General features: G+C 45.3%; 1 protein-coding gene across 1 annotated transcript in view; it reads left to right on the plus strand.

Annotated features, from left to right (window-relative positions):
• Positions 1-462: 462 nt before the first annotated feature.
• ptch2 (patched 2) overlaps positions 463-25,594 on the plus strand; it is a 41,578-nt gene continuing 16,446 nt past the window's right edge. The window contains exons 1-5 of the mRNA XM_023977507.3: positions 463-993; positions 2,918-3,110; positions 15,784-15,973; positions 16,075-16,144; positions 16,283-16,374. Coding sequence (XP_023833275.1) covers positions 847-993; positions 2,918-3,110; positions 15,784-15,973; positions 16,075-16,144; positions 16,283-16,374 — 692 coding nt within the window. The 5' untranslated portion in view covers positions 463-846. The remainder of the gene's footprint in view (positions 994-2,917; positions 3,111-15,783; positions 15,974-16,074; positions 16,145-16,282; positions 16,375-25,594) is intronic.

A 25,594-nucleotide genomic window follows, 5' to 3' on the forward strand; every position in this document is an offset into this window, starting at 1 on the left:
TCTGAGAGTTAGAATTGGTTTGAACCTACTTTGAAAGTAACCTTGAATGTTTTACAGTTAATAATACTTGGTTTACTTTATAGAGTTAAAAACTCTCATGCCAATAAATAAGGCTAGTTTAGTACACAATTTAGACTATTCAGTCCCTTGTATTTATGTGTGAGAAACTACTCGATTCATTTCTACTTTTATTTATATCCGACTCTGGATTAAAAAATAAATGGTCTGTTTTATCAATAGATGGCATGTGTGATTGCTTCTTATAACCGAGATAAGGCAATTGGGAGTGTGCAGAACAGGGCAGGCAGCAGTGTGCTGAGTTTATTGAAAGAGTTCCTCTCTCTGACGCCCCCTCGCTCTCCCCCCTCCCCTCGATTTGAAGGGCTGCCTGGGTGGTCTCCCCCTCTCTCCACTTTGGTGAGCTGTTGCTTAGCAGCTAATAATAGGAGATGTTTGCAAAGTAATTTGCCTCTTCCTTGGCCAATGAGAACCAGAGCACTTTTCCATCAAACCACCCTTTTCAGGATTTGCAGAGGGGCTAACTTCTCCAAATGTTACTGCTACGGGATCAGAGGCAGACTTAGAGATCTGATCGAGACGTTCCTACTTCGAAACGTTGTTTTATAAGCTATTAGGACGGATGAAGACTGGAGGATCTATACGGATTTGGGCACATAATGTTGGGATGGAGTTGCAAGACTTTGGCTCAAGGAAAGACTAGAATATATTATCCAAACTTTTACCCGGTGGATGCGCTAGTATTCTATCTTGGATTATTGTCGCGTTTGCTATACTCGCACTGTTTCTCTCTTGCTTTGCTCTGTGCTTTGTTTTCTTGTTTGGACTATGGCCTCGGATCCCAGAGTCCCAGGGTCCGGTGTTTTTGGAGATTTACCCCCAAATTATATGCGTTCTCCGCCGCCAGTAAACTCAGATCTTCTCCGGAGACCCAGCTACTGCCATGCTGCTTTCGCATTAAAACAGATTTCTAAGGTGATGAAATGCTTTCGATGGAATATGCTTACTGTTTCATTCATCGTCTCTGTGAATGAGTGTTATGTTTTGGTACTTTTGCGGAAACTGATGTTACTACTACTCGAATGGAGGAATATCAATTGAGGGAGTTTTATGTCAAAATGTCATACAATGTGATATACACGGTGATATTACACTCTAGTGATATTTCGGTATTACATTGTAACATTTACTGGCACGCACTGATTTTACACTTCCAGCCCCGATCCCCCTATGAATGAGAATAACTTTATCCATTCATTTTTAGAAGCAATACAACTCCAAATAGTTATTTATGCGTGTGTGGGATCTGTTCAACTCTGTTTGTAAGAAGTTAGACTCGGGGTCCCCGTTGTGGGCTAGTTTGTTTGAAAATGCAGTGGGTCTTACAGAGGAATTCACTGATTACGTTTTATCTGACAAAGCATCACTGGACCGCATGAACGCTTGGAAATGTGTCAAAACTCCTAAGTGAAACCAAAACATCTGTCCAGTGTCTGTACTAGACCGGTGACATTGTTTGTAAAGTTTGAAAGGGTATAGTAGAAGGTCTTCAGACAGTGTTTTCATTTTAAATTATAGGAGTAGGGATTTTTGGTAGAGTAACTGCTTATTGTCAAATCCTTGCATAGCCTGTAAGAAGGTATGTAGCCTATAAAGGAAAGTACGGTATAGTCTACATTACTCCTGACTCAAATATGTGCAATCTTGTAATCTTTCAACTTCCATTTAAAACTAGAAGTTGCGTTAGTGCACAACAGCATTAGGTTTCATATTTTTTTACCAGGAGGTTGTTAGGGGCAGCTGGCTGAGTGTTTATAAAATGAAATATAGTAAGATTGGACAAAAATGGAAGTCCTAGTCCAAGTACACAAAAGTGTTCAAATCAAATTGTTTTGGTCACATACACATATCTAGCAGATGTTATTGCTGGTGGAGAAAAATGCTGTTCCTAGCTCCAACAGAGTAGTAATATTTAACAGTGCAGTACTATCTAAAATGATTCACAACAATAAACACACATCTAAAAGTAAAATAATGGAATTAAGAAATATATAAATATTAGATTGAGCAATGTCGGAGTGGCATTGACTAAAATACAGTAGAATAGAATACAGTATATACATATGAAATGAGTAAAGCAGTATGTAAACATGATAGCCTCTAGTAGATGCTTATTTAATCCTAGTTGATATAAGTAGGTAATTGACAACATAAAAAAGGGTAAAGCAATGGCCAGTCTTTGGATTGGAATTGTCCCTCACAGTTGGCACAAGCGAGGTCAGGGTGCCACTCATCACCAGAGGCATGGGGGTTTGCTATGGAATCAAAACCCATGACATCACAATTATGGTTACATGGTTTGTACTTAACAAAAATAAACAGCATAGTTGTCAAATGGGATATCAGGTTCTCTATGCTGTTCTTGTGTAGCCTACTACACATGAATAATACACTATTATCAATTAGGGTTCTGGCTGGTTATATTCTGATATTCACATGGTCTCTAGATCTGACATTAGCTCAGTGATGTATTTCACATAGATATGATTTGCTTACAGGACAACTGACATGAAGTCTCTCAAGTAGCTGACTAATACAGTAATGTTGAACATGCCCTTAAGTATGTCACGTTATCACAATGAAAGTCATACTCAAGTTAGCTATCTTATTAGCATAGCCTTCTCTGCCCTTGTACTTGATTCTTAGTAATACTAGAAAGACTACTATATTGAGTTTTTTTAATCTTACAGTTAGATACAATGTAGTCTTCCATTAGTGAATACTTGTACTTGTCTATGCCATAGCCATACATTCCATGTAATGCAATATGTTGTTATTAATGTGTAATAACAATGTAATAACACTTTTCTCTCCCTCCATGTTCCTCCTGTCTCTTTAGGGGAAGGCTGTGGGTCAGAAAGCCCCATTGTGGGTTCGGGCGAGGTTCCAGGCTCTTCTATTTTCTTTGGGCTGTCACATCCAGCGACATTGTGGAAAAGTCCTTTTCATTGGACTGCTTGTGTTCGGTGCCTTGTCTGTGGGTTTGCGGGTCGCTGCCATTGAGACGGACATTGAGCAACTATGGGTTGAAGGTGAGTCTGGCGTTTCAGTTTCGGGGTATGGTTTGGGGGGTTGTCTGGGAAGGGGAGAAAGGGGTCGTTTTTCCCCCCAAATGAACTTGTTGTAGACATTTTGCCATCTAAACTACTGAAGGGGGGACAGGAAACTGTATGGGTGCTGTCTGACTGATTTGTTGATCAGTAGTTGAGATGGCTGTTTTTTTTTAGAGACGATCCTCTACAGTTGTTATTCATGATTGGGTGATATATAAAAATATGTTGTTTTTTTCTTTGTAAGTTTTAGTAAAATTGAAAGTTGTGATACTTTGTAAGCTCTGCACTTTTGAGTGTGCTGTTTGCTGATGCCAAAGTTGTTTTGCATTGGGAATGGAGAATGGGTCAAGATATTCCTACTTTATTGCACACAAGGAGCTAGCATTGTTGTTCCCTACATATGCAGGCCTTCTCTTGTTCTTCTCATCAGCCTTGTATTGTTTGCCATGGTGGTTCCATGATCCATGTTTTATTTGCCGTCCTTTCTGTGTGCAGGCTGGGTTATCTGTGCATATTCGGGCAGCTTTATTTGGTTTTCACACTGCCAAATTCCTTTTAAGCCCCCTAGGCTTTTGCCGCACTCCTGATCCCAAGAGCAGATGGGCTGTGTGAATCGTTAGCCATCTTTGAGGCGCTGACCCTCCGCCCTAGCTCCCTGTGTGGTCCTTAACTATTCTTGGATTCCATTCAACAATAAAGGCACCCCCTTTCCTACAAAAATATGTTCATACAACTGAAGATTTCCCACCTGTTTTGCACATTCTAAAAAGAGTCACAGCAGTTGTAGTATAAACACTCCCTAAAGGTTGTATCTTTCAGTATCTGTGTATTTTATTCCTTACCAACACTTTGGCTGGGAAGGGGACTACTCACTCGTTGTCAATGAAATGCCTGTGGTCTGACACACTGTGTTTGAGTTTTTTCAGATTGGTGAAGCCAAAGATTTTCAGATTTACTTGTCAGATTGTAGTTGAGTTGTCTGAGTCTGACTCACAAACAAGATGTGAAGTTATCGCAGTGTAATTTGTCATGATCACAGTATTTTGGTAATGTACTGGTGTGTATTTCATACACATTAAATAAGCTAACCGTTTGTCTTCTGAAAGGAGGTTGTTAGATGTAGCCATAGGGTTTGTTATGCCTAATCATGGAGTCATTCTGAGAGTGAAATGCCCGAATGCTGAAAAGAAATGCTGTTCCTTTAAGAGGCAGTGGCCATGTTTCTAAAGTTTCTGCCTGTGTTGTTTCCCCCAATAGCCCATTGACAAAGCTGCTCAGAGTTGAATGAAAAGTAAGTGGTTTGGTAACAAGGAGAGGTTAGATCTTCTCACACACACACGCACGCGCGCGCGCACACGCACACACTCACACTCACAAAAGGGAGGAAATATTTCCTAATAGAACAGAGAAGTTCATTGCTCTCTTAGAAAAGATGAGTGTCCAAAGAGCATTATTTTATTCATCAACAACTTACAGTCTGGACTCAAACTTTAAAAATAGCAAGAGTAGAAGGCTTAATATTTTCTCAATACAGAACGTACGTCTATAGGGTCTTCTTGTCAACACATGCAGAGGTGTATTCTGACCGCATATGAGGGATGAGGGTGCTGATATGAGGCCTCCTGGGCTCACACTTGGCCAGCTGGGAGTTCCTGAGAGCATATGCCCCCCATCATATATCCTCAGGCCATATCTGTCCCCAACTCAACCCCCACCCAAATGTCACGTTTGCCACCGTGCTAGTGTAGATGTCCGGCTGCTTGTGAAGTCAGACCACCAGGCTCCTTACCTTAGCGTGCCCTATACCCTACCTGGCCTACCCCATTCTACCCAACCCTAACCTAGCCCAGGATAATGTGCTAACACTTGTGCCATAGGACAGTAGAAAATAGTGTTTGGGAGAGAATTTGTTTTCTGACCCTGATAATGCAAATCCCTGCTGTACACTGTCACTGCAACCTCAGCTGGGACTAGTCTGTTCTGAATGTTGATATACTATTGGTGGTATATAAACCAGTAGTTGGTGCTAGTCAGAAACATATGGGAGTAGGTTTCTTCAAACTGAGGAAAGGTGTGGTAGTTAAACATATGGTACCTGTTAAGGTGTACATATGGGGTTTTGACAGATACAAGCCTAAACGGTTCTTTCTCTAGGTGGACAGACTACTTCCACTGGTTGGCTAATATAGACAGAGTGCTGACTAATAATGCACACAAAATTCAGCTACGGAACCTTTTTTTGTTAGTCATATGTTGTTTTCTTTTGGACATTTTTTGCTACTGCAGAAGCAATGAAGAGCAAGCAACAACACAGGAAAGGGGGCTAGCAGTCATGGGTGGGACCTGGGGAGAATGTGACCTAGCGTGTATTGTCTGTAGGAAGAAAAGGGGAATAATAAAGTGAAGTGTAGGGAGATGAGATGGGGGTGGGGGTGGGGGAGCAATGGGGTTGAAGGTTTTAGGGGTATACACTTCAACATTTTCCCATTCCCTAAAAACAACAGTATGGCTTCTCTCTCAGGACACATTTCTCTCACCAGTTCAAGCAGGACTTAGAAGAAAAAGTATATTGCCTGGGTAGGGAGTTGTTTTTTCTGGATGTAATATATGTTTAGCTATAGCGTTATTACTATGGCAACAGTAGATTACCCAAAAGGTTTGATATTTTGTCGTGGGTAAAATATACCACCAAAGAGCAGCAAAACGTTTTGAATAGAGCATTTAGAGTGGAAAATAAATGTTTACATGTAATGTACAAGTATGTACTGGTAGCCCACATGAACTAAACCCATCCTTCTTGACACAGTTTTGATGATCTTGACAGACATGTACACACAGACAAGCTGTGCAAATATTAGAAAGTGACTTGGGATTTGTGTTTTAAAAAGAGACTGTGGGGAAAATAACATATACAGAGAGCATGAATGACCTACTCCACATGGCGAACAGTAGGTACCTTCTAGAGCCCTAGTAGCACAAGGGGAACAGTAGGTACCTTCTAGAGCCCTAGCAGCACGAGGAGAACAGTAGGTACCTTCTAAAGCCCTAGCAGCACGAGGGGAACAGTAGGTACCTTGTAGAGCCCTAGTAGCACGAGGGGAACAGTAGGTACCTTCTAGAGCCCTAGCAGCACGAGGGGAACAGTAGGTACCTTCTAGAGCCCTAGCAGAGCAGGGGAACAGTAGGTACCTTCTTAGAGCCCTAGCAGCACGAGGGGAACAGTAGGTACCTTCTAGAGCCCTAGCCAGCACGAGGGGAACAGTAGGTACCTTCTAGAGCCCTAGCAGCACGAGGGGAACAGTAGGTACCTTCTAGAGCCCTAGCAGCACGAGGGGAACATGTGGACGTTTCAGTGTTTGGAACAGTTATCTAAACAAAAATGCAAGGTAAATGCTATAATTAATCAGAAAATACACAGTCTTCCAGTTCAGGGTCTGCTACAAGAGAATGAAAGGTCTATGAGGCATTATTGGAGGTGAATGGCAAGCCACAGTGCCCCAGCTAGATAAATAAACTCGAACTGCTGAGCCTCAGACCTCACCAGTAGAAAGAACAAACAAGGCCAGAGTCAACCTGGGTCAGTTGAAAATGTTTATTTCACCCCCCCAACCCTCTGCCTCCCTTCCTTCGTTCCCCCCACACCTCCCACCACTCTGCAATCCTCCAGCCTCAGTCCTCTYTTCAAGGGGCAGACACAAGAGCTGAATGCAAAACCTCACCAGCCGTCCACTGTGGACAGAATTATAATATACAGTGCTAAGTTATATCCTTTTTGGATATTTACAGTATTAAAGCGGTGACTCATAGCTGTGTATCTTTTCAAGTTATGTAGTGTTTATGGGACTTGGCTTTTTTACATGTATAATTACATTTCAGCACTATATGTAACTGTAGACCTGTTTAGCATCCTGTATTTTATGTTGCTTGAAAGTCATTGCAGACACTGGTGTGCATTTTTGGGAGTGCTGAAGGCCTATCTCTGTTACAGAGCTGCAAGCTCAGTCTCACACATCTCCTGCATAATCTCTATTTCATTCACTTGGACAGTTTCTTAAATCCTGCCAAAAGAGATTGTTCTCCTTGGTCAACTTTAAATACAGTGACATCAGTCACCTTTTTGGGTAGAGTTTGCCCATTTTCCTCTCCGCTTGTCCCCTCTGGAAAAAGAAGAATGGAGAAAAACATTTTCTTTGTACTTGGTGTGTGTGCCCCGGGCGCCGGGGGGCGGCGTGTCCCTTGGGCTTCAATACAACTGTATTTCTAGCGCTGAATGGAGGCACCCAGCAATTTTGGACATTTTTGCCTTTCACCGTGGGATGAATGTATGTTTCAACCACACATTAAGCTGCATTAGCAGCCAGTGGAGTGCCTAATGTGACTATTTTTCGCAGCAGCCAACACTAGGGATGATTAGCATAATTAGTACAGGCAAGCCTATACATATGGAAATGGAAAGTGCCTAAATGCCAACACCAGTGGAAATTTATGTCAATGCTGACAGAAGTATCAAGATCTGAATAGATTGTAACTGAAACTGATTATTTTTGCCTTTCACTTTCAATGGTATTTTTTCAGTTCTTCCTCTCAAATTGAACTTCATTTCTCATCCTCTCACTTTTTTGGGGGAAGGAATACCTCAGTGTCCTCTCCTTTTACCACCTTCTCCAATTCAGACACTTCCCCCCCAAACACACACACACACAGACCGACACACACTGTATTTCTATAGTTAAGGTAGAAAGCCAAGCGTCCCATGCCTGCATTGTTTTATTTGCTGGGGAAAAGTCTTGGTCCATTTGCTTTTGTTGTGAAAGTTCCCTCTTTATTTTTTCATGTTTGTTTGGAAACATCTGAAAGAAATTCAGGAGGGGAGTGACAAAAGCCTGCATTCAATTTCTGCTGCCCTGCCTGGTTTCTCTCTGAATTACGAGCCTCTCTATCTGCTAAGTAACACATTGAACTGGGATGGGGAGGTGCTACTGAACTTGTAAAAGGATGGCAGTAGAACTAAAGCTTGATTTCAGCAAAGACTTGTTTCGCTCTCTGCCAGCCAGGGCCAAATCTATCCCTCTGGTTTTATACTGCATGCTTTTTTTAATGGATAACAAAGAGCAGGGAATGGGCAAGATGACGGACTGACAGTTCCTAAACAGAACCATTCCAGCAAAGTCTATTTTCTATGTGAATGTATTTAGGTGAGGGAGTGAGTGAGTGGCAAGGCTGTGTGCGCATTTGAGTTTGTACATCTGTGACTTTGTATCCTAGAAGGTCTAATCTGTGCTACAGTACAACACCGTATATTCTTTGTTTTTCAAATCAAATCAAATCAAATTTTATTAGTCACAATACACATGGTTAGCAGATGTTAATGCGAGTGTAGCGAAATGCTTGTGCTTCTAGTTCCGACAATGCAGTAATAACCAACAGTAATCTAACCTAACAATTCCACGCTACTACTTACACACACACACAAGTGTGAAGGGATAAAGAATATGTACATAAAGATATATGGATGAGTGGTGGTACAGACGGCATGGCAGATGCAGTAGATGGTATAGAGTACGGTATATACATATGAAATGAGTACTGTAGGGTATGTAAACATAAAGTGGCATATAGTTTAAAGGGTGCTAGTGGTACATGTATTGCATAAAGATGGAAGATGCAGTAGATGATATAGAGTACAGTATATACATATGAGATGGGTAATGTAGGGTATGTAAACATTGTATTAAGTGGCATTGCTTAAAGTGGCTAGTGGTACATTTTTACATAATTTCCATCAATTCCCATTTTTAAAGTGGCTGGAGTTGAGTCAGTATGTTGGCAGCGGCCGCTAAATGTTAGTGGGGTGTTTAACAGTCTGATGGCTTAGAGATACAAGTCTGTTTATTACGTCCTCAGCTCGGCCTGCTTTGATGCACCTGTACTGACCTCTCGCCTTCTGGATGATAGCGGGGTGAACAGGCAGTGGGCTTGGGTGTTGTTGTCCTTGATGATCTTTATGGCCTTCCTGTGACATCGGGTGGTGTAGGTGTCCTGAGAGGCAGGTAGTTTGCCCCTGGTGATGCGTTCTGCAGACCTCACTACCCTCTGGAGAGCCTTACGGTTGTGGCGGAGCAGTTGCCGTACCAGGCGGTGATACAGCCCGACAGGATCGTCTCGATTGTGCATCTGTAGAAGTTTGTGGTGCTTTTGGTGACAAGCCGAATTTCTTCAGCCTCCTGAGGTTGAAGAGCGTGCTGCGCCTTTCTTCACAACGTCTGTCTGTGTGGTGGACCAATTCAGTTTGTCCGTGATGTGTACACCGAGGAACTTAAAACTTTCCACTTCTCCACTACTGACCCGCTCGATGTGGATAGGGGGTGCTCCTCTGCTGTTTCCTGAAGTCCACATCATCTCCTTTGTTTTGTTGACGTTGAGTATGAGGTTATTTTCCTGACACCACACTCGCAGAGGCCCTACCTCCTCCCTGTAGGCCGTCTCGTCGTTGTTGGTGATCAAGCCTACCACTGTAGTGTCATCCGCAAACTTGATGATCGAGTTGGAGGCGTGCATGGCCACGCAGTCGTGGGTGAACAGGGAGTACAGGAGAGGGCTCAGAACGCACCCTTGTGGGGCCCAGTGTTGAGGATCAGCGGGGTGGAGATGTTGTTACCTACCCTCACCACCTGGGGGCGGCCCGTCAGGAAGTCCAGGACCCAGTTGCACAGGGCGGGGTCGAGACCAGGGTCTCGAGCTTGATGACGAGTTTGGAGGGTACTATGGTGTTAAATGCTGAGCTGTAATCGATGAACAGCATTCTCACATGGGTTATTCCTCTTGTCCAGATGGGTTAGGCAGTGTGCAGTGTGGTTGGCGATTGCGTCGTCTGTGGACCTATTGGGTCGGTAAGCAAATTGGAGTGGGTCTAGGGTGGCCGGTAGGGTGGAGGTGATATGGTCCTTGACTAGTCTCTCAAAGCACTTCATGATGACGGAAGTGAGTGCTACGGGGCGATAGTCGTTTAGCTCAGTTACCTTAGCTTTCTTGGAAACAGGAACAATGGTGGCCCTCTTGAAGCATGTGGGAACAGCAGACTGGGATAGGATTGATTGAATATGTCCGTAAACACACCAGCCAGCTGGTCTGCGCATGCTCTGAGGACGCGGCTGGGAATGCCGTCTGGGCCTGCAGCCTTGCGAGGGTTAACACGTTTAAATGTTTTACTCACCTCGGCTGCAGTGAAGGAGAGCCCGCAGGTTTTGGTAGGGGGCCGTGTCAGTGGCACTGTGTTGTCCTCAAAGCGGGCAAAAAGTTGTTTAGCCTGTCTGGGAGCAAGACATCCTGGTCCTCGACGGGGCTGGTTTTCTTTTGTAATCCGTGATTGACTGTAGACCCTGCCACATACCTCTTGTGTCTGAGCTGTTGAATTTCGACTCGATTTTGTCTCTGTACTGAGACTTAGCCTGTTTGATTGCCTTGCGGAGAGAATAGCTACACTGTTTGTATTGGTCATGCTTCCGGTCACCTTGCCCTGGTTAAAAGCAGTGGTTCGCGCTTTCAGTTTCACGCGAATGCTGCCGTCAATCCACGGTTTCTGGTTTGGGAATGTTTTTTATCGTTGCTGTGGGTACGACATCGTCAATGCACTTCCTAATGAACTCGCTCACCGAATCAGCATATTCGTCAATATTGTTGTTGACGCGATGCGGAACATATTCCAATCCGCGTGATCGAAGCAGTCTTGAAGCGTGATTCAGATTGGTCGGACCAGCGTTGAAACAGCACTGAGCGCGGGAGCTTGTTGTTTGAGTTTCTGTTTGTAGGCAGGAATCAACAAAATGGAGTCGTGGTCAGCTTTTCCGAAAGGGGGGCGGGGGAGGGCCTTGTAAGCGTCGCGGAAATTAGTGTAGCAATGGTCCAGTGTTTTTCCAGCCCTGGTAGCACAATCGATATGCTGATAGAATTTAGGGAGTTTTGTTTTTAGATTAGCCTTGTTAAAATCCCCAGCTACGATGAATGCAGCCTCAGGGTGTGTGGTTTCCAGTTTACAAAGAGTCAGATAAAGTTCGTTCAGGGCCATCGATGTGTCTGCTTGGGGGAATGTATACGGCTGTGATTATGATTGACGAGATTCCTTGGTAGATAATGCGGTCGACATTTGATTGTGAGGAGTTCTAGATCAGGTGAACAGAACGACTTGAGTTCTTGTGTGTTATTATGATGGTCACACCACTTCTCGTTAATCATAAGGCATACCCCCCGCCCCTCTTCTTACCGGAAAGATGTTTGTTTCTGTCGGCGCGATGCATGGAGAAACCAGCTGGCTGCACCGACTCCGTTAGCGTCCCTTGAGTTAGCCATGTTTCGTGAAGCAGAGCACGTTGCAATCCCTGATGTCTCTCTGGAATGCTACCCGTGCTCGGATTTCATCAACCTTATGTAAAAGAGACTGGACATTGGCGAGTAGTATGCTAGGGAGTGGAGCGCGATGTGCCCGTCTCCGAAGCCTGACCACGAGACCGCCACGTTTTCCCCTTTTTCGGCGTCGCCCAGGGTCGCCGGCTGGGATCTGATCCATTGTATTGTGTGGAAGGCAATACACTGGATCCGTTTCGGGAAAGTCATATTCCTGGTAGGAACGATGGTGAGTTGACGTTAATCGTATATTCAGTAGTTCCTCCCGACTGTATGTAATGAAACCTAAGATTACCCGGGGTACCGATGTAAGAAATAACACGTAAAAAAACAAAATACTGCATATTTTCCAAGGAACGCGAAGCGAGGCTGCATCTCTATCGGCGCCGGAAGTTATTCCTTTGGCGGCTGAAGCAGGTAAAGCATGTCTCTTCCAGCATGTCTCTTCCTTGTGGGACTTCCTCCAAAGCAGCATGGGTCCTTTCAGTGGCCTCCTAATCCAGCTAATCTGGCCCACAACACTTTGAAGGTGTCTCCGCTAATGGAGACTGGAATTGGACCTAGAGCTTGCATGCGAATGGTGCTGCTGCTGGCTCAGTCCTAATTGTTAACTGGGTTAATAATTGGGTTTTTGTGATGGCGCTAAAAGTCTCTGAGTGGAGCTGGGAGAGTAGCTCGGCTTCTTGTGTGGGACTTCTTCCTCATTTGATTGGATACATTGTGTTGCCTTTGACAACACTTTTTGAGTTTGATCTCAACTGTTTACAATCACTTAACCTGTGCAGATGTATAGGCAGACAACATAACAGACAGGCATGGAGAGGATATACATTGATACAGTACAGTATGGTACGGGTGTCTCCTGTAAGGTCTGTGGGGCTGGTCTTTTCTGGGTGGTGGTGGGCTGGACATGAGGGAGATTGGAGCTGACAGGGTCCATCAGTGGTCTGACACCAAGGAGCAGGGGGCTTCATCTCCTTGGTTATTACATGCCACTTTCCATACTGCCCACTGATAGGGGAGCTAACATACACAACACACACACACACACACACACACACACACACACACACACACACACACACACACACACACACACACACACACACACACACACACACAACACACACACACACACACACCACACACACACACACACACACGCCAGCCTGGCTCTGGGTGGGAGGCCTTCTCCCTGAAACTTGCTACCATTGTCTGTCTGTCTCTGGCCAGCCCCAACCCCCAGCCTTCTTCTGAGAAGAAGTGAGAACCCATCTGGATGGAGATTAGCTTCAGCTTTAGCATAGGAATGGCTATGGTAGGCAGTCCTCGCTCCACTATGCCTGTGATATAAACACGTTTGACTGATGGATAGTATCCCTGCATTGCTTGCAAGATGAGATCGACCATAACTGGGGATTAATTGGTCTGTAAAGGGGGTGTCACCTCCGGGGGTTGAAGTGAAAAATGGAACAGAGGGAGAACAAATGGAGGTGCTTTTTCTTGGAGCGCAGCATCTTGACTGGAGTGGCTTTGTGAAGAAGTATGAGCTCCCTGATCTCTTCAACCATGTTATGTTGATATGATTTACTGTTATCTTATTTCCCATCCAATATGGGATTGTTGTAGGACACTGAGAGCTACATGTCTTAGGTCTTGACAACTGTCTCTTAATTAAAAGTTTTTTTGGCTTAATGCTAACCCTTCACATGGGTTTCTGCAGGTTTTCAAAGGACCCCAAATCCATAAACTTCTCTATAAATTTCCTGACTGCTTTGTGAAAAGTATTTGGGCGCCTGTCTTTTTAACGGCTCCTGGTTGCAGGCTAAGTGGATCAGAGCAAAAGAGTGAAGCAGAGCAGAGAGTGGAGCAGAGAGTGAAGCAGAGCAGAGAGTGGAGGCAGAGAGTGAAGCAGAGAGTCAGAGAGATGGAGCAGAGAGAGTGGAGCAGAGCAGAGAGTGAAGCAGAGAGTGAAGCAGAGCAGAGAGTGAGCAGAGCAGAGAGTGGAGAGAGAGCAGAGAGTGCAGAGAGTGGAGCACAGAGCAGAGTGAAGCAGAGCAGAGAGTGAAGGACAGAGAGTGGGAGCGCAGAGCAGAGCAGAGAGTGAAGCAGAGCAGAGAGTGGAGCAGAGAGTGAAGCAGAGCAGAGAGTGGAGCAGAGAGTGAAGCAGAGCAGAGAGTGGAACAGAGAGTGCAGCAGAGCAGAGAGTGGAGCAGAGAGTGAAGCAGAGCAGAGAGTGGAGCAGAGCTAGTGAAGCCTCCATCTGGTGAGTGGTTGAGCTCTCTCTCACAGAGCAGAGCAGTGACTGAGTGTTGGGCCAGAGCCGCAACCAGGGTTCTAGCTGGGTGGTCCAGATGGGCGGAACGAGACACAAATAGCTATAATTTACTTCAGGATCCCTGTAATTACAGGCCCAAAGCTTGAAAGTCAGTTCCTGTAGATGCCCCAATGTATTAAATATGAGCACAATGTCTCAAGTCAAACAAGTGTCTATTCTTAAGTCTGGTTTGATTTTAATCAGAGTTCGAAAACAAGTTAACACGTACTAGTGTGTATGTAACCTGGGTGTTTCAGGTTGTTGTTCATTGGATAGGACAGTTTGTTCATGAGTGGCACCAAGGCTGACTTCAAAAGTGATAGCTTCACGAACTTAAAGCACTTTACTTTTGATTATTTGGTGCATGGGCACATTCTGCTTGATCACAAATTACATTAGCTTACCTTCTTTTATGAATTCACAAGTAGGCTATGAAGGCAAGAAGAAAGGCGTGAAAGATTGTGATGTGTTTCCAAGCCAGTTATAACTTGATCTTACACTTCGAGACCCGTTTTTCTCCTCCCTCAATTAGAGGAGCTGGCTCGGGATTGGGGGAGGTGGTGCGAGGAAGACAGACAGAGGACGAGAGAGAGAGAACGAGAGAGAGACATAGAGAAGCGGAGAGGCGAGGTGGCCACAGCGAGAGCCAGCCTCTGCGGGATTGTCATGTAGTGGAACACGGAGGGGCAGACGAGCCCACTCTGATCCAGAGCGGTGTGTTTCATGTGCCCTTGGCATGGCCACAGATACCCTGCTCACTCTTTTCAGGGCAGCCTCTGGTAATTAGGGGGCTGGACTCCAGAGTTTCCTCTCGGGGCTTTGATGCTTTCATCCCGGCTCTGCATACCACATCAACAGAATTTCTGCCTCGTTGTTCTCCCTCATCCAACCCTGGCACCACCTTTTGTTCTTTCTCTCTCCTAGTTTCTCCCTCTCCTTCTCTGATGGGTTAGTTCTGGTATGGTGGAAGTTTGCTGTAAAGAATGGATAGCATATCGTGCCTTCGTTTTTTACTGAAACCGTCTGTCTAGGCTAGAGGCTGTGTTTTTGGCTGTTTCAGTTTCTTACACATTCAAGCCCCAGGTGAAACAGACTGTGAAACTGGGGATGGTGGTGCTGCCATTCTGTGTCGTGCCATGTTGTTAGTGATGGGGTTTGGGCACAGTGAGGAGGATTTCCCTAACAGGACACATCTGCTTCACAGAGGGAGCCAATGAGAAGCTTTGACTCATTTCTCTTGGCTAGACGTTTTGTGTCTGAAGTGCCTTCAAAACCAACATTGGCAAGGGTGTTGGCCAATCTGTGTTCATGTGTATGTACTGCATTCACTACACTCACGCAACACTCATTTCAATGCAGGGAGCCAACTCTGAACTTGTTTGTGTGTGTCTGCAATGCTTGTTGCACTAGTCTGATAATAATATGAGCTGTGCATAGTCATAATCAGCAGATTTCTCCCCCCGTCTCTCTCTCTCCATTTCTCCACCCCTCTCTCTCGCACTGCTGTGGTCTCTGTATCACTTGGACCCATGCCAAGGACTCTGGTTTGAACTACACATCTATTTAGAAACTAAGTCTTGAAGAGTCGGGAGGGGTAGGCAGAAAGTTGAAAATGTGAAACTCAGCCTAATTGATGACTTTCTTCCCACTACCCTGGTTGCTATTAAATTAAACTGTGAATCTTATAACTGTGAGTCTTTAAAAGGGTATATTTCTAGAAATGTACAATCTGTGGACCTTTCTGTTCTTCACTCTCTCTGTTGATTGACGTTTCAACTTGCGTCATGCTTCCTCTGCAGTGGTAATGAGGCTCAGCTGTCTTGCCACATTGCAGCGCAATGAACATAAATAACCCGATAGCTCTTATATACGTGGGAGATGAGATGAGTCTATAACCCAATCCCCCCTCTCCATCTCTCTTCTTCTCTCTTCTAGCCGGTAGCCGAGTGAGTCGGGAGCTGCGCTACACCAAGGAGAAACAGGGAGAGGAGTCTGTGTTCACATCACAGATGCTCATACAAACCCCCAAACAGGAAGGGACCAACATTCTGACCCAGGGTGCTTTGCTGCTTCACCTGGAGGCAGCGCTCTCGGCCAGCAAGGTCCAGGTGTCTCTGTTTGGAAAGTAGGTAGACCCATGGGATCACTGGGGATTACGTCACAGCTAAAGAAAAGGGGGTTGTCTGGGCTCATATATTTCATGTTCTGTATGTCTTCTCTCCTCAGATCATGGGATCTCAATAAAATCTGCTACAAATCTGGTGTCCCTATCATAGAAAATGTCATGATTGAAAGGGTAAGCCGATATTTTTTTTAAGGAAATATCCCGGTCTGTAATTTTTTGTCCATGACTATTAACATGTATGTTTTTATTCTGTATTATGTACTCTTGATAGTTTGCATAATAACTGATGAATGTATCCATGGTTTGCAGATGATTGACAAGCTGTTCCCCTGTATGATTGTTACCCCACTGGACTGTTTCTGGGAAGGTGCAAAGCTCCAGGGGGGGTCAGCATACTTACCGTAAGTTCCAKAATAWTTGTYCTTCAAATGRTGCAAATTRTTTTCTTCCATATTRCTTGGAAATACAGAATGTKTTTTAGTGTTTWYACRARTCAGCTATYTTGAATCCCAGTATTAGAGTTACGTTAGGGCCCGTGCCCAGCTAGCTTGGCCTCTTTCACCTTATTCATACGTTGGGTTTGGCAGGGGCCAGGGAATGTGACTTGGCTACAAAATCTCAATTGACCTCCTGGTTCTCCCACACTCTTCAAAACAAGAGGCTTTAGTTTGGATCCAATACAGTGGCGGCAGCAATAACCTACAGTGGTGGCGGTAATAACCTAACATTAAGCTTTGACTAAAGAGCCGGTTAGCCCTGTTGTTAGGAAGAGGCCTACTTCAGTCGTCACCTATGCTTTTCCTGTCGTCGTAGCCGTGAGGGGGCTAACCCCAGCACACACGCACACACACACACACTGACACGCACACACAGTCCCCCAGCCGAGCAGGGGAAGGCCCTCATGGAAAGGGGACAGAGGGAGGGTGGGAGGGGATGGCTGCGACTGGGTGGGTTGGTAAAGGGGACAGTGAGGGAGGGGAGGAGATGGCTGCTACTGGGTGGCGGTTCGTAAAGGGGGGCAGGGAGAGGAGCGGATGAGATGCGTGCTACTGGGTGGTTGGGTAAAGGGGAGGGAGGGAGGGGCATGGCTGATACTGGGTGCTGGTTGGTAAAGGGAGGAGGAGGGGATGGCTGATACTTGGGTGGTGTAAAGGGGAGGGAGAGGGGGAGGGGATGGCTGCTCTGGGTGGGTTTGGTAAAGGGGCGGCAAGGAGAGTGAGGGAGGAGATGGACTGCTACTTAGGGTGGCCGTTGGTAAGGGGGCAGCGGACGAAGGAGGGAGGGAGGAGATGGCTGCTTACTGGGTGGGTTTGGGTCAAGGGGCAGTAGTTAGGAGGTGAGGAGAGATGGCTGCTAAGCTGGGTGGCGTTGGTATGAGTGGTGCAAGGGAGAGGGGAGGGATGAGATGGCTTGCTACTGGGTGGGTTGGTAAAGGGGACAGGGAGAGGGAGGGAGGGAGAGATGGCTGCTACTGGGTGGGTTGGTAAAGGGGGGCAGGGGAGCCTTTGGGTCAGACAATGGTAAGCATTCTTTCAGTTTACAAGTGAGTGTCCATCAGTGAGGGGGCCCTGGAGGGGGGCTCAGCTTTGTCAGCAACGAGTAACACTGTGCATTCTCATGGTAATCGCCTGGGCTCCGAGCTGTAAGTTGTCCAACAAATAAAAAGTGCATTATTCAAGTCTTGGTCCCCAAAGAGCGTATAATAAATGAACAGTGGTTTGGTTATTTTACGATGCTTTTTATCATATTCCTTGCTAATTCTCTCTAAATTGATAGTAAAATTACTTAATTTTCTTTCACTTTCTGCGTATCAAAAAGTTTTATTATAAATTCTACTAAAACCAATAGTTCAATTTGAGAGTCTGGTTTTGAAACTAGTTTTCTGCAGCCACATGCCTGCACATTGAGCAACAAACAGTGTTTTCTCCTGTTTTCACCCAGCAAGCAGCTCTCTCTCGCTCTCTCTCTCTCTCTCTGTCTCTGTCTCTCTCTGTCTCTCTCTCTCTCTCTCTCTCGCTTTCTCTCATGTAGTGTGAGAGGAGAGAGTAGGGAAGAGCCTTTGATGATCACAGATCCACAAGTATTCCCCTAAATCACAGTGTTGAAATATGTTCTTAAAAATGTCTTTGTTGTTATTTATTTGCTGTTTCTTTTTGCTGCTCTGAAGAGAGCTGGGGGTGGCCTGGCCACTGAGGCTAATGTCCCCTCTAGCTTCCGCTTCAGTTCAGCCGAGTTTAATGCAAAAAGAGGGAGAGGGAGAGAGAGAGGGAGAGGGAGAGAGAGAAAAAAATCTTTAGAGAACAAAGAGCAGCAATCTATGGAAAAACAAAAGGGCCTAGGCCGGTTCACTCAAGCAAAAAATAGCAGATAAAGGAGCCTCTCTTTGCAAGTACTAAGGCAATAAAATTATGCAGACTAAAGAGCACACGCATCTTGCTATGCACAAGCTAGGCAGTCGCGCAAAAAGAGAATTGAAAATGTGGTTTAATTATATGCCGTGGAGAGTGAAGTATTGGGGCGAGGATTCTTATTGGCAGGATAACGACTTTATTTGAAGCCTGTTATTCACTGCTCTCTTGCATCGACATACTCATGTTGCTCGACGCAGATATGTGATTGGGCTCCCTAAATTGGGTCCCTTAGTGTGGATATTCCGCGGCTTCCACTCTCTTAACGGTATTCTTCATGAGATTCTCCTAATACGGAAGGGGGGATATCTATATATGGTGGCATAACTCGGGAAATGTTTAGCTCACGATAAAAATTAATATATACTTTTTATATCATGGTACTTAAGTTCTTCAGGGAAGTAAAAGAGTCCCAACGTAGAGAATAAGTTCTGCTGGGTGAAAGGTATACATTTTTAATTTGTTCTGCTATCTATGGACGTTGGTTGATGAGGATATTTTGAGAGGGTTTGCATGCTAGGTGGTATTGTTTTGGGTGGCATAGTCCTCTCACGGCTATTTTTTTATAGATATCAATTAAGTCCTATATCTGAATTACTGGTAAATTTGATGTTTGGGACGGTATGCAGTGATGAATGTCACAACTTATAATGGACATAAATATCGACACACGTTTTAATGTTGGTTTTCTGATACAATAGAATTTTCAAATTTGAGAGCTCTCTGAGAGATATGTGAAGGTATCATGTCTGATGCTTTTTTATGACATGATTTATTTGTGGGTAGCTTAGACACATGTAAATGGTGTCACATGTTTTTTCTACCTTATAGTACAGTGAACATAGTAGATGGTCCATAAATAAGCGGGACTTTTCATGTTGATGTTTGGGAAATCTTAACAGAATAAATAGAATATGATACTTAAAAACATGGACACCAGAAAAACGGAGACATTACACCCATATTCACCAATGAGGGTTTGGAACTTGCATAGGTTTAAAGACAACCGTAGCCATTCTATTCCGTCGTGAATTCAACTGGTTGCGTTTATATGACAGATTATGAACTTGATGGTGAATTGTGCATAACATAGGACTCTATTTGAAGAATTGTCTTAGTTCCAACTTGACGAGAGAGTGTTGGTATAAAGGGGCAATTCTGGGTAAAAGGCAGAAGGGGGTGGTTTTTATTCCTCAATACTCATGGATGATTAAGTTATCTAGTCACATGCCGCCGTAATCACCTTGTAAATTAGGGTGAAGTATGCTTACTTAACAAGCCAGTGCAAGGATTCTGGTGTATAGAAAAATGGGAGCCAGTAACGTGGGGTTAGTAAACAAGATAGGTTTTTTGAACTGTATTACGGGCTTGTGGGCCCTGATGTTGTGCAGATAAGGCGTTATATTTCGTACCTCGTACTTAAGTCATTCGGTGGGAGGTGTGTGCTAGGATAGCATGTTAGATGATCATTATCATAGGTAACAACTAATCTTTACTGTTTTTGTAGGGAGACTGGTTTAAAAACTTCGCTCGAGTATAAAATACAAACAATGTTAGTGATATTTTCAAGTATTTCTTTATTTTGTCTTACATTTAATTAATGTCAATGAAAAGTAAATGGTACTTATGGGCATAATGTATATACATATCAAGAACAGCCAGAACTTGAGTTCATTCTGGTACAATTATGAGAAGATTCTTAATAGTTTGCCTAGAACATTCTCACATCGAGATCATACGTTTCCCTGTAGTTCTTGAACAGCGTTATGTACCCACATAGCAAAGAATGCGGATATTTATTTCTGGACCACACTTTCCCCTACAGCCCATTCCGACAGACCTTTTTGCTCCCCAGATCTTCAGCAAGTTTGGGGGCTGCTTGCTGGCAAATACGCGAAATTTACCATGCGGTTCACATCAGATTTTCTAATTGGAGTTTCTTGGATGTCTGGTTAGACTGGCTGATGAACCAGACATCACAGAAGGATTCTCATCCTGGGAGATCAGCTACTCCTTAGGAGCCACTCCTTAGTGGGAGAGGCATCTGATTCGCTGCCTTCGTAGATTGTCGGCGCGCAGTCTGTATTGATTCATGCTGGAACGACTCTCTTGGAGCCTTTACTGACTCATTCTTCATAGGGTGTGCTCATTACTGAGGAAGGAGGTTTGTTTGAGTCTAAGGAGGGCCATCTGGCGGGAGTAGGGACGCGAATGCGCGCCCCATTAATCATCGCAGCCACACGGGTCAAATAGCGGGCAAGATCATGGGCCGCTCGTCTCCCCTTTGCAGAAAAGCAGTCAGGGGATTAGGCCGCCAAAGACTTGATTTTTCCTTATCTTTGGCATGACATTGGCACTTCGTTTGGTGATGCGAGTTTCTTAGGGCGATTAGTACTCACTCATACCTATCTTCTTCCTCGCAAACACTTTAGCGGGGTAGTTTGAGAAGCGCCAAAAGCAGTTTGTCTAAATCTTTTGTGCTCATCAGACCCCACATGACCTTCCCTCGGCCTCATTTCTCCTCCTCTAGTCATCATGTTATGGTCCATTGGCAAACTTCAGACGGCGGCCTGGTGACGATAGGGCGGCTGCGCCATCTCGGAGCACAGGGGGTCTCTCTGCTGCTTGCCAGACTGGCTATTGGAAGTTCTTAAAACTCACAGCTAGCAAACGGGCGCTAGTTTTGCTGGTCTACTGTACCTAAAATATCTACGGTTTTTCTGTTGAGAACTGTGGGTCAGCTCTCACATTCAGGTTATTTGACGAAGGATCCGCTTGCTGCGGGAGGTGTCTCCTGGGGCGTGATTCCTCAATTCACTGCTTCATCATTGATTAATTTTGATACTTTTGGATGGGGCACAAAGGGGTTAGCAAGGAAATAGACGGAGCAGCTGCCGGCCGGTGCCATTTTGCAGCCGTGCTATACTTCTTGGCTGAGAGCTCCCGAAGGCTGGGCCGAGGGTGATTGACCGTCATCTTGAACTTCTTCCATTTTCAATAATTGCGCCAACAGTTGTGTGCCCTCTCTTCACCGTAGAGTAACTGCCTTGAACTAATAATTGTACCAACGGGCTCAGTACGCTCCCATCCCAGCCTTGTGCAGGTCTACAATTTTATCCCTGTATTTGTCCTCTTAACACAGCTCGTAAACGCTCATGGATGTTAGGCCATTTGCGGTACGGTACGCTCCAGGTTGGAGTCGGCTGTCACCTTGATTGAGCGTGTGGGAACAGGTGTCTTTTTATACCAAGAGGTAACGGATCCGCAAGAGCAGGGCAAGACCAGAACCGAGAGTCTCATGGGACAATTGAGTGCAGTTAAAGGGATAACAGGGCAGGGGGTAAGGTGAGTTGGAGAGAGACAGTGAGGGGCTATCTGGTAAAGAAAAAAGCGGAGACATGAGGGCTCATGATGTATATGAGAAGGCGGGAAGTTCTTTAGCTCGTTGGTGGGGAGGGGAGTAGATAGCAGGGATAACTTATAATGGGTGAAGTAGTCAAAAATAAAATGCGCAAATTATATCTTGGGCTCTAGAATCATAGAATAGGCTGATGTCTTGGCTAGATCTTGTCTGTTTTCCTAGGAATTCCGATCTGCCTGTTGTTACGTAAGTTAAGAAGAGTGCATACGCTCATGGGATGTTGAAACAGAACAGGGATTTTGTTAGAGATCATACTTTAGCATGCTTTGTAAAGTTTAGGAAAACCGGTGGCGCAAATTTTCCGGCTCTCCAAGTGTATGGACAATACTTGTTGCTCGACGTCTTTGTTCACACTGCTACTTTGATTACGTAGTTATTTAGACTATTACAACAGTATTAGGCTTCATCGTAACTTTTAAACAGGAGCGAGGAATTGCCACGTACTAGAACATAATCCAGTTGGAACAATAGCTGAAGAACATTGGATAACTTCACTGCTGGAAAGGCGTGAGGATAATGGAGGAGGATGAATTGAGTCATGCAATGTCGAGCTGGTGCAACACCCATCTGGAGGCTCAGGGATGGGCCCTGGGGTAGCATATTGGGACGCGTAATAACTCGTACAGGATGGTGGAGGGATCGAAGTGGGTACTTAGTATGTGAATATGAGAATAGATAGGCAAAGACTGCTTTGGGAGCTACGCAGTCGGCATAGTACAAGAGGGCCGACCGGGGGACCAATGCAAAAATAGTCTGGGTAGCCATGTGTGAGCCCTTAGCACACGTTCCAGGCCCCCAACAGTTTATGGCATTGGGAGGTGAGGACCAGTTCGTGATAGAGGTTAGAGAATTGCCTAATTGCGGATTTCTAGGGCGCCATAGGCCCTTCATACCCGGTTATATCCTTCCCTTGCCCTCTTTTCCAATCTCTGCGTTTTTCTATCTCCTTTCAACCACTCCCCTCTCTTTTAAAGGAAAGGAGGGTATTTAGTGGAGGCTCTCAGATCGTCGCTCGTCGGGGGTTAAATGTATAGGCTAAAAGAGAGGATTAGGCCTTGGGCCTCATGAATGATCTTTCGTGGTCTGGCCTCGCGACCGCTACGTTATAGTACAATTGTTGGGAGCGATTGGGCGCTGGTATAGAGGTCCTGGATGGGGCCAGCGAGAGCTTGGCCCAAGTGATGCTCACTAAGGGGCGGTTGCCGTATCGGGCCATCTTAACAAAATATTACATGAGGTTCGATCGGGCACGTCCTCGGGGAGGCCAGAAAGGGCAGGGCTTATTCGCCTACTATGGGCCGAGGCCCAGGGTCGATGCAAAAGGCACACCAGGATATCGACGCGCATTTTTGGCCTACGATAGGGTGAATAGGTGGGCGGGAGATGGGTATGGGTGAACCTGTTATGAGACCAATCCTGCAGGAGACCAATGCCGGAAGATCCTTATGTCGCGAGGTCTGCACCTGAGGGGGATATTTAGGATGGTGTCGTGACCACTGGAATGAAGGTGGACCTCCAGTGGCAGGGTAGGCTCACCTGAAGCTGTCCGTTTGGGTGGTGCGGAATTGCGTTACTCAGGAGTTAGCTCCTTGTATAGATAGATAACGTGGACATCACTAAACACCGGAACTTGAAGCGCTGGCACAATTGGCCTCGCTCCCAGCAACAGTTCGGCCGACTCCATCGAAGATGAAATAGGGGCGCGTGTCGCTACGACCCCGACATAATCTTGTTCTCCTCGTAGATACGCAAACAACTCATCTTATTACATCGAGAATCCCTCTGACTCCTAAGAACCTCAAACATCCGAGGAATGCCTCCGACTCCTAAGACCTCACACACACAGCCGAGGAATGCCTCGGACTCCTAAGAACCTCACACAGGAGGAATCCTCCTGACTCCTAAGAACTCACACATCCGAGGAATCCTCTGACTCCTAAGAACCTCACACATCTGAGGAATCCTTCTGACTCCTAAGAACCTCACCATCTGAGGAATCCCTCTGATCCTAAGAACCTCACACATCCGAGGAATGCCTCTGACTCCTAAGAACCTACACATCCGAGGAATCCCTCTGACTCCTAAGAACCTCACCATCTGAGGAATGCCTCGCATGAAGCAGGATCAGTTTCCTCCTCTGACCTGCGTAGGACAGATAAATAAAACATGATCGACAGCCCACAATAAACTAAAGACAGATTTGTTTGTGGAGAGGAGTGGGAAAAAATGGCAGCATCTCCTTTAAGTCAGAGAATGAAAAAGGGGACGCCAAAGATAATTCCAATACAAGAGTATACTACCACACATTTAATGCTAAGGATATTGTAAAACATCTTGATATACTGCCATATGTATGTAAGACACGTTTCCTGGGCTCTGTTATGTATTATGAAGGATTTTATTTTATTTCAATTGAATTTAAAACCACAGCACAAATATGAATGGATTGACAGTGTTGGGCCTCTGCCAGATCACGACCCTGGCAAATCTGGAGGAGGGATACAGTCATTTAAAGCCACAGAGTTTTCTATGATATGATTTACGATAATCTCATTCACATTTTTAACACCACAACTCTCACATCGGTGCCAAGTTGCCTTCAGGGCCATCTGTGCTCGCTGTGGAAAAAGGCATCAGAGACACCTTGCTTTCACCCGTTCAGGCAATAGAGCCTGTATTGCATTCAGAAACACTAGCACAACAGCTGAATTCTCCACCCGTTTCTCCACGTACGCTGTATACAACACCTTTTGGTTTATATGCCACAGATCAGAGTATGTAATATCTATGACAGCCGAGAACAGAAGGATCATAACGTTTTTCTGTACTATTTGGGGGGTTTTGAATGTGGGGAACATGACTCCTCGGTGTGGCCTGAGCCCACTTGGCTGCAGGCGTTTGACGGAAGTCTCTCTCTCTCTGCCTCCTGCAGTGCGGAGGCCCTCCAGACCATGTTTCTCCTGATGAGCCCCAAGCAGCTCTACGAGCACTTTAAGGACGACTATGAGATCCATGACATCAATGGAACGAGGACAAGGCCACCGCCATCCTGAGTCCTGGCAAAGGAAGTTTGTAGAGGTATGTATGGGTCAAAAGTGTTACACTCATTAGTGCACTACACCTGGTCAAAAGTATCAAACTATATAGGGATAGGATGCCATTTGGTATGAAGCCTATGTTTCTGGACCTAGCGCCCGCCTCTGCACCTTTCACCAACCTGTTCTGACCCGTTTGAGTAATATGCGGCAAATAAGAAATCAGAGAACAAATCATAGAGCGTTCTTTAGGTTGGCCTCAGGTGGCTTTTGTTTTTCCCTACACTTTAAATTTGAGTCATGCTGTTTACCTACCACATGCGTAGAGGACTGGCTTGGCCCAGGGACTGCAACTTCTACCTGAATTCCATCAATCCTCAACTGCCTAGTAAACAGAGTCCTCCAAGGAGGCACTGACAGACTACCAGTTATAGGAACAACTGTTTTTGTGATAGCTGACATCCAGCATGCTGACTGAAGGGTGGGAGGGTCATGCTTCCACCATGCCCGCTCGCAAGAGAGGAGAAGAGGGAGAGAGTGAACGGGAGATGAGGAGAGGGTCACTGTAAAAACAAAGTGCAGGGTGTGTGTTTCCCCTAAGGTTGTCGGCCATTCATGGTGCTGATGGAGAAGCTTGAGAGACCACGTGATCTCATTTGATCCCCTTGACCCTTGCTCTCTGGCATCTGTAGTCCTTATTTATCAAGCTTCATAGGGGCTCACCTATATCTTGTTTGTGTGTTGTTGGCCCAAAATA

Source organism: Salvelinus sp. IW2-2015, linkage group LG32 (assembly GCF_002910315.2).
Source record: "Salvelinus sp. IW2-2015 linkage group LG32, ASM291031v2, whole genome shotgun sequence".
In the NCBI taxonomy this organism is placed as follows: Eukaryota; Metazoa; Chordata; class Actinopteri; order Salmoniformes; family Salmonidae; genus Salvelinus; species Salvelinus sp. IW2-2015.